At 41.3% G+C, this 12,759-nt stretch overlaps 1 protein-coding gene across 2 annotated transcripts in view; it reads left to right on the top strand.

The window, feature by feature from the left end:
- Positions 1–347: 347 nt before the first annotated feature.
- Positions 348–12,759, top strand: part of KCTD9 (potassium channel tetramerization domain containing 9) — a 14,768-nt gene continuing 2,356 nt past the window's right edge. The window contains exons 1-12 of one of the 2 annotated variants that reach the window (XM_025210133.1): positions 348–473; positions 3,907–4,028; positions 5,433–5,476; positions 5,627–5,723; positions 6,507–6,565; positions 7,144–7,272; positions 7,969–8,036; positions 8,144–8,239; positions 8,991–9,140; positions 9,607–9,712; positions 10,059–10,192; positions 11,230–11,393. In XM_025210133.1, coding sequence (XP_025065918.1) covers positions 426–473; positions 3,907–4,028; positions 5,433–5,476; positions 5,627–5,723; positions 6,507–6,565; positions 7,144–7,272; positions 7,969–8,036; positions 8,144–8,239; positions 8,991–9,140; positions 9,607–9,712; positions 10,059–10,192; positions 11,230–11,346 — 1,170 coding nt within the window. In that variant the 5' untranslated portion in view covers positions 348–425 and the 3' untranslated portion in view covers positions 11,347–11,393. Of the gene's footprint in view, positions 474–3,906; positions 4,029–5,432; positions 5,477–5,626; positions 5,724–6,506; positions 6,566–7,143; positions 7,273–7,968; positions 8,037–8,143; positions 8,240–8,990; positions 9,141–9,606; positions 9,713–10,058; positions 10,193–11,229; positions 12,663–12,759 lie in introns of those variants that run through there. The other variant, XM_006028708.3, reaches the window with a different exon arrangement.

Raw genomic sequence — 12,759 nt, 5'->3', positions numbered from 1 at the left:
CGGAGCCGCGGGACTCTTTCGTCCGCGAAGAGTCCCAGCAGCGCGGAGGAAGCGCGAATTTTTGAAACGAGGGCGTGTGAAACCTAGAGGATCACCCACGTGATAGCTGCCCCCCCAATCAGAAGGTCCAGGTCTCGCTGGGGTCCCGCCTTTATGTAAATAGCCCGCTTTCCTCTTGTGCCGATTGGCCAGCACCGAGGGACGTTCTCCAACGGCTCCCCTTCCAGCCGCTCTGATTGGCTCACATCGACACCTCGCCCCCGCCGCGGCGCGAAACCCTGGTCCTAGCAACAATGGTCCCGCCCTTCCCTAGTCCCTATTGGACAACGCGGCCGGGAAGCTAGGGCTTGGATGCCTTCCCGCCGCCGCCAGTCACAGAGCCCAACTTCCGGGTGAGGAGTAGCAGCAGCGACGGCGCCGGGAGCATGCGGAGGGTGACCCTGGTTGTCAATGGCAGCCCCAGGAACGGGAAGGTGGGGGCGGAGCGCACAGACGTGCTGCGAATCGCGGCGGGCGGGCGCGGGGCGGGGGTGAAGTTCGAGGGCGCGGCGGGGTCGGGCGGGGGACGCCCGGTGGCAGAGTGCATGGAGCGGGCACACCCACACCCGCGGCCTGCGGGCTCCTACCACTGCACGGAGCCGCGGGCCGCACCGGTCCGGAGCAGCTGGCCTGGGCAGGGGCTGTTACTGCAGGGCGGTTACCGGTGGCAGGAGCGGGAAGGCAGAGGGCGGGCGCCAGGGCCCTGCACACGCTGCTGGGCTGCGTGGCAGGAGCTTCGGTGCGCCCTGAAAAGAGAAAAAGTGGCCTTTACTCGGCCTGGGGGCGGGGCTGGTCCTAATCTATCACATCTGTGGTCAAATGTCTCCCCTGGCACAGCTGTTGCGACGCTCACCCAGCCATTAAACTTCATGACAAAAAAACAGCGAAGTGTCCGGATCCTGTTCCCATGTCTCTCACAGCAGAGAGGGGGAAAGATGCTTTCAGTCTTTGCCCTGACAACCCAGGCCCTTGCTTTTCTTGTTTCCTGTCTCCACGACACTCCAGGTTTTCTTCTGAATAGAAAGGAAGTGCAAATCTTTATATTTTAATGCAATCATTTAAAAAAATGTTACTCTTTTTCCTTCTTACTAGAGTGGCTTGCTTGCTGAAAGTTGGGTGTGTCTCACTAAGGAAATATTAGCATTTCTGTCTCTTCTGGTATCTCTTGTGTAATGGGCACCACTCTGCACTGTGTATTCCCTGGGTTTTGTCATGTGGATTGAGACGGACCTACGCTTTCATTTAAAACGCAGGGGCAGGACAGACTTGGACAAGCTTGCACTAACGTCCATCTGTATGTTTGTTGTCTGGATGAAGGATTCAGTAGTTTTAATCAAGCACACACAGACTGATAAAAGATTTGAGGAGATCCCATCCCACCCTTTACTGGTCATCTTTATTACAGTGTATTTTTGCTACCCTGTAAGTCTGTAACTTTCACTGGCGTTAGTGGGAGTAGGATAGAGCACATGAGTCAGCAGCCTATGTAATGTTATATGCTGACCTTTTAACTTGAGAGGATGTATGCAGGTGAGAGGGAGAAAAGACTTCAAAAAATGGTGCTAAAAACTTCTCACCTGAGTTGCATTTCAGTGAAGTTAGTCACCGTCACACTCACTAAATACAGGTCCTGCTCAATCTAGGCAACCATGGCATACATGTCAGTTGAAGTCTACAGACTGCTTGTGGGTATTTTTGCACCAAATAGCCATCTAAGGCTATATTGAACATGAGCCTGAAATTGAACACGGGGAGAATGGCTCAGTCACTGCATAAATATTAACCAATAGGTACCTTAACTGAATGTGATCCCTCTTTGCTGTCCTCCTTGGACCCGTATTGCTTGATTTCTGTAATGAACATGAGCATCATTTTAGTCTTTAATTGTAGAAATAGAAAGGATTTTTAAAAAGGCCTGAAACTAAGCAAATAAGTAGTGTTTCACTGTAAAACAGTTGCTACATAATACATTTGCCAGGACTAGTTATTCTTTCACTGCTGTTGTCAATGAAGCAAATCGAATCCTGCTGTAAAGAAGCAAGTCATTCAGCTTCAACAGCTCATTTACACTGGGGCTGATTTTTGGCTTGTCACGCACTGGAAACCCTTACTCACCTTCCAGCTCTCAGCAGCCCTGGTTCGGTGGGAAAAATGAATGAAATGTTTTGCTTTCCCATGGAACCCTACTAGCCTTGGATAAACTGGCTGATAAGGGGATATTACAACAAGAAGGGCTTCTATATATAGTGCCATGCATCCAATACTCATTCTTTCAGCAGCAGTCTTTACATCTCCTTATTTTTAACATATGAATGAAAAAGTCTAATGCAGGTCATTCATTTTTTTGCCTCTCCACTGAAACCTTTTAAACAAATGGTTGCTTGTAAACGTAGGGGACTGGACTTGGGCACAGGACTTCCAAGTCCTGTGTTCCTGTGTCTTTACACTGCATTAATGATTTACTTCCTATCCTCACCCTTAAATACTGTACTTGTCCTCTATCATATTATTTTTAGGGTGGCTTTTTATGGTCTGGGTCCAGAGACTATGAAATGTATCATAGACTTTCCCAAACTTTGGACAGTTTTCTGTCCCTTTTTCCCTCACTGTGTCTAGTAAAATTTGTCAGTATGGTGATTAAACTGTAGATAATTCAATGGCTTGAAATTAAGGCTGTTCTGCTTGCAATAGAATTGCTCCTTGCCTTGGAGAGTGTGCTGGGGGAATGGGGTGGACAATGAAAAAAACCCTTCAGCTATAATAGTTGTAATAGTCAAATGCCTCTAAGGTTCCTGATTCCTTTTCCACTATTTGATGCTGTTGCTAGGATTTGTTAACAATAGCACCACCTGTGTAAATACTTGAAATATGGAGAAAATTGGATCATTGTGGTTTCCTCAAGGTTTTTTAAATGTAGTATGTCTGCCAAAATCATAAAATGTATGCTGGATGCAGTTGGTGTGCTTATTGGTGAGGGCTACCTCAGTAATTGTGTTGGTTTTTTTTTGTGATGGCTGGCTTCAGAATATGCAGAGTAATTTAGCGAAAACAAATCAAAATTAAAAGAACTTGAGCAACAACAAGTATTTCATTTGTGTAACTATACCCTGGATTTCCAAAAATCTTGGCAAGTACAACAATTCACATGATCAGAGTGTTGCACAAAGAGTAAATAGCAACGTGTTCTGGAGAGGTAGGAAAGTAATTCTTCCCATATTGTAGATGTGACAAATAGAAGTACAGAAATTATTTGTGAGGGAAAACATAGAGCCCAAGGCAGGACTTCCAGTCATCCTTATCACTTTATTTAAGTCTCCTATTCCCAATCCCTAATTCATTTAAATTGGGAACATATCTTTAAGGTATGCAAAGCCTCAGGCTTTTTAAGGCATCCCCTTTTCGCTGGGATTTTAGGAAGAAACTCTGGGTAGGTTGCTTAAAATGACTCTCCAGGGTTTCAGTTCAGTTTTCCTCGCAGGCATTTGGTACCAGCAATTTCCAGAGAACAAGTGAGATGCACTGCTGGCTTGATCTGGCATAACACTTACTGTGCTCTCACCTACAAACAGTTGGTCATTTGAAGGCATTTTTTCCTTTGGGTGGTTACTTGGTTTTTCTTTCTTTTTTTTAAGAATTTTTTGTAACATTGTTAGGCGCTGTTGGACAGAGACTGAATTCAGGGTATCTTAACAGTTTTTTTCTAAAACTCAAATGGCTTCTTAATAAAGTGTGTGCGACTATTCCAAAACACCCATATGGGACAATCTATAGATAGCCTTTTAGCCCTTTGGATTTAAAAGGGACTAGAGGACCTATCCATGCGTGGTATCTAAACTGATACTAAACAATATGCCTTCTGTTTTATAGGTTGTGGCTGTTTATGGGACTTTATCAGACTTGCTGTCTGTGGCGAGTAATAAACTTGGAATTAAAGCAACCAGTGTGTACAATGGAAAAGGTGGACTCATTGATGACATCGCTTTGATTAGGTAATGTTTTCCAAATACAAGCTAACTTGACTGAAGACAAGACAGATCTGTCTAAATATTCCAGGGAAGTGCTACAGAAACCCTCTGAAGATCAGTCTGTGCAGATACTGATCAGGATATTGAGCACATCCTTCCTGGATCATATTACACTTTAGCAAACTAAGTGCATACCTTTGGTTGTGAACAAAGGTGGTGATTTTACCCAGAACAAGGTAGCCAGCTTGGGTTAACTGCATATTTCCCAGAAGCTTTGTGTGTCTAATAGAAATGGACAGAACCTATTCAGTTCAGGGCAATTTCAGAAGCCGTGAAAATGATGATTCCCAATCAGATTCACAAATTTTGCAGTTAGAATTGAATTGCATCCCAAAGTAGACAGTTGGGTTGAAGAGCTCTGTGCACTTAACCAATATGCAGATAACCACTGTTAAAGCATAATCAGTACGCGTAAATATTGGGACTGGCATCGTGTTATGCAGTTAGGTAAACGATGCAGTTACCTGATGCGCATGTAAATGGGGTATTCTGTATTTATGTCTCCAACAGTTGTCAGTATCTGACACATTAGAAGAAAGCAAATCCTGTCCTACCAGTGCACTTGATAAATTGCACAGTACTGTATGACTGATGTCTTTCTGACCCTTTCTGGCAATTATTTTGTGCCCTGGATCTCTTAGGTCTCTTAGTTACATCTTTGTATGAAGAGAACACTACACTTTAATTTGCTTAAATAAAAATGTTCTTGCAATCAATTTCTTGACTGAGAAAAATTTAAGCTACCTGAATAAGGTGCATTTTATGACATTTAAACCCTATCTGAATTATTCAGAGGAAATGTGGATTCCAAAGGGATCCCAGAGCTTATGCATGGTTTTATCTTGTAATTCTTATACCTGGCCAGTGGGTTAATACTTGAGCGAGGATTGCATGGGTTGCACAAGTGCCGCCAGTGGGGGGACACAACTCTATGCTGCTGCCACTACTGGACACTGGCTCCAGCCAGGCTGCAGCCCCATGCCTGAACCCTGCCATCAGCACAGAAATTTGTAGGGCACACGTGCCCCCTCATGTATGCCCCTGCCATGCGTTGCCAATGGAGGATTAGTTAGTTTAGTAAATACAAGCCTACATAGTCTTGATAAAAGAGAGTTTAGCTACTCTGTGCTTTACAGGAAGTACAGCTAACATCCTGAAATGAACTATTTAAGACCAGAGAACATGAGTCTTGAACTTGCCCACACTGGCGTAAATTAGGAGTCTCACCGTTAGCTAAATAAAATCAGAGTTCTTTTCAAAGTAAATAATAATCATTTGCTATTATCTGAAAGTGATAGATTTCAGGCTAAGCCTGAATGAGTGACTGGCATTCAAAATGCATGCTTAATTTGTCCTTTCCCTCCCCAGGGATGATGACGTTTTGTTTGTTTGTGAAGGGGGACCATTTATTGGTAAGTGTCTGCGTTATGAAAAATGGAGATCTGAAGTAAGTCTGAAAATCTACAGTGTGCAGTTTTCTAAAGAAGTGCTTACGATACAGGGGTTCAGAAATATTACATGGCTATAGTAAGAATCACTTATTTTGTACTTCATCTATGTAGATCCTCAGACAGATGCAAAACCTCACGAAGAACTAACAGGAGCACACACAGATTGGTTAACGTTAAATGTCGGAGGGCGATATTTTACAACCACACGGTGAGGATGTAACTAGTTACCCTTTTGTTTTAAAAGGACTTTAGATAGTAACTCTGACATAAACAGTAACTAAGTTCAATTGCTGAAACTTCAGATTTTAAATTTTTCCAGCAGTGGAAAAAAATCTGTTTTATGGAGGGTCAGAACTTTTACTATTTAGCTTTTTGTAGCATTAATTGCACCAGCTTAGTTCTTAAGTGGTTTTCAGAGATTATTAGAAATGAACTGAAAATACATGGAGTAATCTCTACAGTATTTCAGTTAATCAAATGCATGCTCTGCTTTTAAAGGGTCTTTGGAATAAACTCTCAACTAACTTGCACTAAAAAAAAAAACAAATAAAAAAAACAGCGGTGGGTCTATCCAAGCTAAATGGTTCCTGGACTAGCGTGGGTAAAACATGCTAGTTTCATTAGCTAACCGCTACTGAAGGGGACTTGACTAGCATTGCATCCAGTTACCTTTTGACTTCCCACCTAAATGACTGGATACCCATTCAGAGCTAGGTGATGGGGGCAGCCTTCAGCGTAAGTCCATAGTGACTGTACAAACTAATGCCTTCTGGAGCCTTAGCAAGACGCTTACACGATTCTCTCACCATGTCCTGACAGTATAATGCCAGATATATTTACTGTGTGGTCCTGTAAGTTACCATATTATGTATACATATCTTCTACTTGTGGTACTGTAAGTACACAGAAAAGTCTTGTACGTAATGATTGTGATGTTCCTCTGAGGTCATTTTTTTGTACAGATTAAACTGACCTATTTCTTATTCTGTAGGAGCACTTTAGTTAATAAAGAACCTGAAAGTATGCTGGCCCATATGTTTAGAGATAAAGGTTAGTATATGCTTCCCTTCCACCACAGCCTCTTCTTTCAAGCAAATAGCAGAGATACTGTTAGGATAAAATTTCAGCTGGTCATCAGTTGCTTAGAAAATAAAGTTAAAGCTTTCTAAGCTCTGGTTTCACACTTTCCTTTTTATGCCATTTATGTCTAATATTTGCATGATATCTTGAAAAAGTAGTACATAATGTTAATTATGAACACTATTTTTGGTTACAACTTGCTCAGGTTTGGCAGTTGTTTATTAGGTAACAACGTCAGTGTGTCAACCCAGTAGAGGATAGATCTTTTCTTTTTCCTGGAACAGGTACTCTAAAGCAGTCAAATACTGCTTTTGTGAATTCTCATTTAACTTAAAGGTTTTGGCATTACCATAAAATACATTGGTTCCATACCACAAGAAGAATGTGAGCTTAAAGTATGGTTTTCCAAATTGTGTCCCTTTAAAATAGATATCTAACTCCACCTAATCTATTTGGGCAGTGTGATGCTTACTTCATGGTAGTGGTAATCTGAATATGCATTTTTATTTACATATCAAATTTAATGATAGATTATTTTGTGGAAACAGATGCCTGGGGAAATAAGAAGGATCACAGAGGAGCATTCCTAATTGACCGCAGTCCAGAGTATTTTGAACCAATTCTGAACTATTTGCGTCATGGACAGCTCATTGTAAATGATGGCATTAATTTACTAGGTATGCATTATCTGTGATATTTCAGTAACTTATTAATTTTAAGTTGAACTCTGTTCCCAGTTAAATCCACTTAAGTTGGTAGAAACTGCGTGCACACATTTGGAGGTTTGTATACTTTAGCTGTGGTACATTTGTTATTGATAAAGTCAGTTCCACAGATTTAATTTTAATGAGACTAAAATGTTCCAACCCACTCAGATTAAGGGTTGGCAAGATACTCCCTCATGTGCAACTGTATTCTGGATTTGATTCCTGAACCTTCATTTACCAAGTCTTGATGTCTCTTGTGTAAAGGAACATGGCCTGTATTGGAAACACACCTTTCCTAAACTGCAGGGTTACTTCTCCTTTTTTAACCATGAGTAATCTCTCCTTTCCTTTACCCCGCAATTACATCTAATATACTATATGTGGTTGACAGTTGTTTTGGATCAAAAACAGTTTACAAGGAGTGCATGAAACTGAACAACTGATCTACCTATCTTCCTGAGAGATCCTAGCATGTACAGTTAAAAGGTGAAATGAGAACATTATGAATTTATATTCCTCCCAGACAGGGGAGGGGCAGATTGAACAAAGTGCTTGGGCACATTTTTTGAGATGTCTTAAGCTCCCTTATCCTCAAGTAAAGGAGGGAATTTGGTTCCCTGTAAGGTTGAGCACTCTTTTAAACAATATGTAACTTTTTTTTGCTAGGTGTTTTGGAAGAAGCCAGGTTTTTTGGTATTGATTCACTGATTGAACATCTAGAAGTAGCTATTAAGGTAATTCTAACTTCTGTATTGGACTGCAAATGTCCTGTTTCTCTCAGCTATATTAATTTTTAGCTCCATCAATGTTGATTTTTCATCTTTGATAAAACTCTCAACAGAATTCACAGCCAGCAGAGGACCATTCTCCTATATCACGAAAGGAATTTGTCCGGTTTTTGCTGGCAACCCCAACCAAGTCTGAGCTACGTTGTCAGGTATTAAAATCCAAACCTTGCTTTGAACTATCCAACAACAAAATACTCTGCAATCTCATGTGACATTAGTCATGTGTGGTTTTATTCCTCCTTCATTTACTTTTTTTTTTTAAATGACAGAAGGTCTCAATTTCAAGATATAGCAGAACAACATGATGTCAAAACCAAGCGTGCAGGAGAAAGTCCCTCTGCTCAGTCTTGCACTGCTCTAGGTTGAAAGTTTCAAGGAGCAGTCATTCACTTAAAAATGTTTTGTAGCTAAATGTGAAACAGGCCAACGCATGATGTCAGGCATTTCAGGTTTTTTTTCTTTGGATGCCTTAACAGCAGAAAACACTTGTTACATTGCCTGCCTGTAGAATTTTGAGCCCCTAAATTCATCTTTTGAAAACATTTCTGAAGACCTGAAGTTAAGTATAATACAACTGCAGAGGAAAGAAAGGTGCTGGACTTGAACAAGATGAGTGTCTATACAGGAAGGCAGCACAGCTTTCAATACTAGTTACTGACTAAAGAGTGACTTAGAATTGTTGCTTTTCAAGCATGCTCATCTAATATAATTATGCAATGCTCCTTTATACCACCCTCCTCTTATGAACAAAAAAAAATTAGGACAGAAATCTGCTCTGTGCCAAAGGTCACAGAACAAGAGGGTATTAGAACTGGAATCATAGCCCTGGATCTCTTAACAGTGTCTTGTGTTTTCACCCTGGACTACACCTACTCTTCAGCTATCATAACTTTTTTTCAGGGTCTAAATTTCAGTGGAGCAGATCTTTCCCGTCTAGATCTTCGGTACATAAATTTCAAGATGGCTAACTTAAGCCGCTGCAACCTAGCACATGCCAACCTATGCTGCGCAAATCTGGAGCGAGCTGACCTCTCTGGATCAGTGCTTGATGTAAGAGTTGCTTTGTTGAAAAGACTGATCTCTTCGTTACTTGGGAAGAGGAATAATTATAATGTACAGATTATTCATTATTATTTTTTAAAACCTTTTTGAAGACACTGACATACCTACGATTTCATTACTTAGTTTACATTAGGCCTTCCTGTATTAACTTGCTAGGTTCGCAATTACAAAATTTAAAGGTCATCCAAGTTTATTTTACTCCCCAAATAATTTCCTATAGGAGTACTGGCTTAAGTGTTTGGACTTGAGCTTGCCTTTGGTGGGTGGCTGTTCAGAGAACTATGGTGGACTACATTTGTGATCTCCAGAGGTTGGTGAAAAAATGGTGGTAAAATTTTAGTCCTCAGAGATGCAGCGTGATGATCCAATACAAACAAACTGTTACTGCTTGTCTTTTGCACTGTTTGATTTCCACTGGTGCCTTACTGATAGTATATACATCTGTTTTTGCCAGTGTGCAAACCTTCAAGGTGTGAAGATGCTTTGTTCCAACGCAGAAGGAGCATCACTAAAAGGATGCAACTTTGAAGATCCTTCAGGCCTTAAAGCTAACCTGGAAGGTAATATAAACAGTAATTTTCCCTGCTCTGTACTCCTTGCACTAGTCACAAAGGACAAGGACTTCTGTGGCTTTTTTGTAAGTACAATAAATGATTAAATCTAAGTTCAGGACAGTTTTAGCCTTCCTTTGTGCAACAGATACTCTGTGAGGAGATGCTGTGGCTAAATAATTAACCTACAAGTCCAGAGCTCCTGAGTTCTGTTATCAGTTCTGCTGTTGGTTTGTTAGGTATTTCTGGCCACATCCCAAAGGACCCAAGACTAATAAAGACTTATGCAGAGGGATGGCCATGTGAACATCAAGCATAACTGTCTCTTCATTTCCTTACTGTTTGTATATCCTAGGTGCTAACCTGAAAGGTGTGGACATGGAAGGAAGTCAGATGACAGGAATTAATTTAAGAGTAGCAACGCTGAAAAATGCAAAGCTAAAAAACTGTAACCTCCGAGGAGCAACTCTGGCAGGAACTGACTTGGAGGTGAGTAGTGCTTTATTTTAAATACAATAAATAAAGGGGTTATTAGCAGCCTTAATTCCTTTTCAGCCAAGGAATTATAGAATTAAATGAAACATCTCCAAGTATATTTTAAATCAGAGACAACACTTGCATTGAATAGATATTGGTTTTTCAGTGTTCTTATTGTTCCAAAACATCAGTTTCTCACATTCTAAATCCTTAACTCCTGCCCCATTATTTCTGACATGACACTTTATTTTTCAAGCTCCTTTGGTAGCGGGCAAAAAAAAAATTGCCCTACCAATGGGTAGCCTCTTGCAAAGATCTGAACACGCAAAGAAATTGCTTTATCACTTGAAGTTAGATGGAGTTTTGCTGCTGACTTCACTGAAAACAGAATAAGGCAAAACTTGCAGTCTTTCTTGCTGTTAGTTAGTAGGCTAAAACACAATAAAGAGCTATGGACCTGTCTGTTGTTAGCAACTAACAGCATTGTTTGTTCCCAGCCGTTACCCCTGTATGCCCCTCGATTTATAAATGGTGGAATCTCAGTATTATGCCTTCTATCTAGGATTGAGATATAACTTCATCTCACCGAGTGGAAGTTAATGTGTTTCGAAGTGCAAACTGCAACTTCAGATTCCTCCTTATAAAAATGACTGGACGTGCTTTGGAAATCTCACCAGGAATGGCAAAAAAGCTTAAATTTAGGCTGATACCTTAGTGTTCAAGCAACTCTAGCTTGTACTAAGCCAGGGGTGAGCAACATGTGGCCCGCGGGTTGGATGCGGCCTGCCAGGCCATTCTACCTGGCCAGCGGGGCCCCTAAAAAATTAGAAAATTAATATTTATCTGCCCCTGGCTGCCTGTCATGTGGCCCTCAATGGCTTGCCAAAACTCAGTAAGCAGCCTTCTGCCAGAAATAATTGCCTGACCCTGTACTAAGCGTTCTGTCTTTCTGTATAAGTAGCCAGCACTATTTATATTGGCTCAAGCTCTTAAGGAATGATTTCTGTGTACATTTAAACTAATAAGTGACATTTCTCTGTACTCTTTAGAATTGTGATCTTTCAGGGTGTGATCTACAAGAAGCTAACTTGAGAGGATCTAACGTAAAAGGAGCTATCTTTGAAGAGATGCTGACACCTTTACATATGTCTCAGAGTGTCAGATAGGACCAGGAAGAGCTGATGGGAAGGAAACTGGCTGACCAGAAAGAAAAGTGAAACACTTAGACTTTCTTTCTCCACCCACTCTCCTTACTAGTCTTGAAATCATATTTTATTATGTAACTTATATTCAGTAGTGCCTACAGAGAATTTGTTGTTTTTCTTCTTTTTGGGAGGAACTTTTTATTTATTAGCAGCAACATCTATCCCTATCGCTGCCTTTTTGAATACAGCAGGGGAAATGGGTTGGCTTTAGAGACAGATTTTTTTAAAGCATTTTTTATCATCACCTCAATTCGGAATAGACGTTAAGGATTTTAACTTATAAAAGCACAATATATGCAATCTGTTATTTGTTAAATCTGTAGCTACATACGAGTATATAAAATATTAAATTCATGTACAGTAGCAAAAAGGTCAGGTTTACAACTAGCATTAGTGTGTCTGCAGTTAGTTCCTGTGTCCATGCACAATATATTGAATGATGAATGTGTTGGGAACAAAGCCCACAGAACATTTTTTCAGGTACTTTTTTAAAAGGGGGGGGGAGGGGGAGTACACAGCCTTTTTTTTTTTTTTTTAAGTCATCACAGGTAGCATACTGCCTTTTAGTAGTTTGATTGTGGGTATACAATTGCTTGATCAACTACAGAAATAGGCAGTGGAAACCTTTTCTAGTGAAGAGAATGGCAAAGAAATTCAGAGTGGAGTGCTGCTATTATTATGAGCATCTTAAGTGTGCATATTTCAATACAACCTATTTATTTAATCCTCTCAGTGTAAAATTGCACTATTCAAGTTGACAGGCATAAATCCCTTGGGTACGTAATCCTTTCCTATATTGAATTTGAGTGCCCATGCATTCTGTGGGGAACAAAATTAGAAGAGAGAAAATCCATCCCCTTCACCAAGAGGCATTAGGCACTACATTTCTGCATGGCTTCTTGACTTCTCCAGTAGACAAAAGGAATGGCAACTCTTGCACCTGAACACACATTATGCAAGTTTTCTTGTATGACAGAAGCATGGATAAGAGCTCTGAACCGGTACAATGTGCAAAACCCCTTTCCAGTCCCACTTGTGATTACATAGGAATATATAGAGATTCTGCTAGGCCTGCGCAAAGCGGCTAGTATTTGCTTAGAGTCTGATTCAGAGATTTGGCTGCAGCCGAATCAGCCAAAGCAGCCCATCCCCCCGCCCGCTCCCCCAGCCCCGTCAATGGCTGCCCTGCCTGGCTCCAGCCTCCCAGCTCAGAAACCGAACCCCCCCACCTCCCCTTGCTGCCAAGCAGAGGGGCAATCCCCACTGCCCTGCAGGGAGGCTGAGGGGGAGGGCTCTCCTAGAAGCCCTGAGGCCACTACAGCAGCCAGTGAGCTGGGGCTTTTTTTTTTTTTTTTTTTAAGAACTGGGGGCTGG

The sequence above is a fragment of the Alligator sinensis genome, unplaced genomic scaffold (genome assembly GCF_000455745.1).
Source record: "Alligator sinensis unplaced genomic scaffold, ASM45574v1 scaffold685_1, whole genome shotgun sequence".
In the NCBI taxonomy this organism is placed as follows: Eukaryota; Metazoa; Chordata; order Crocodylia; family Alligatoridae; genus Alligator; species Alligator sinensis.
Note: the sequence above shows the minus strand (reverse complement) of the source record. Positions and strands in the feature narration are given on the sequence as shown.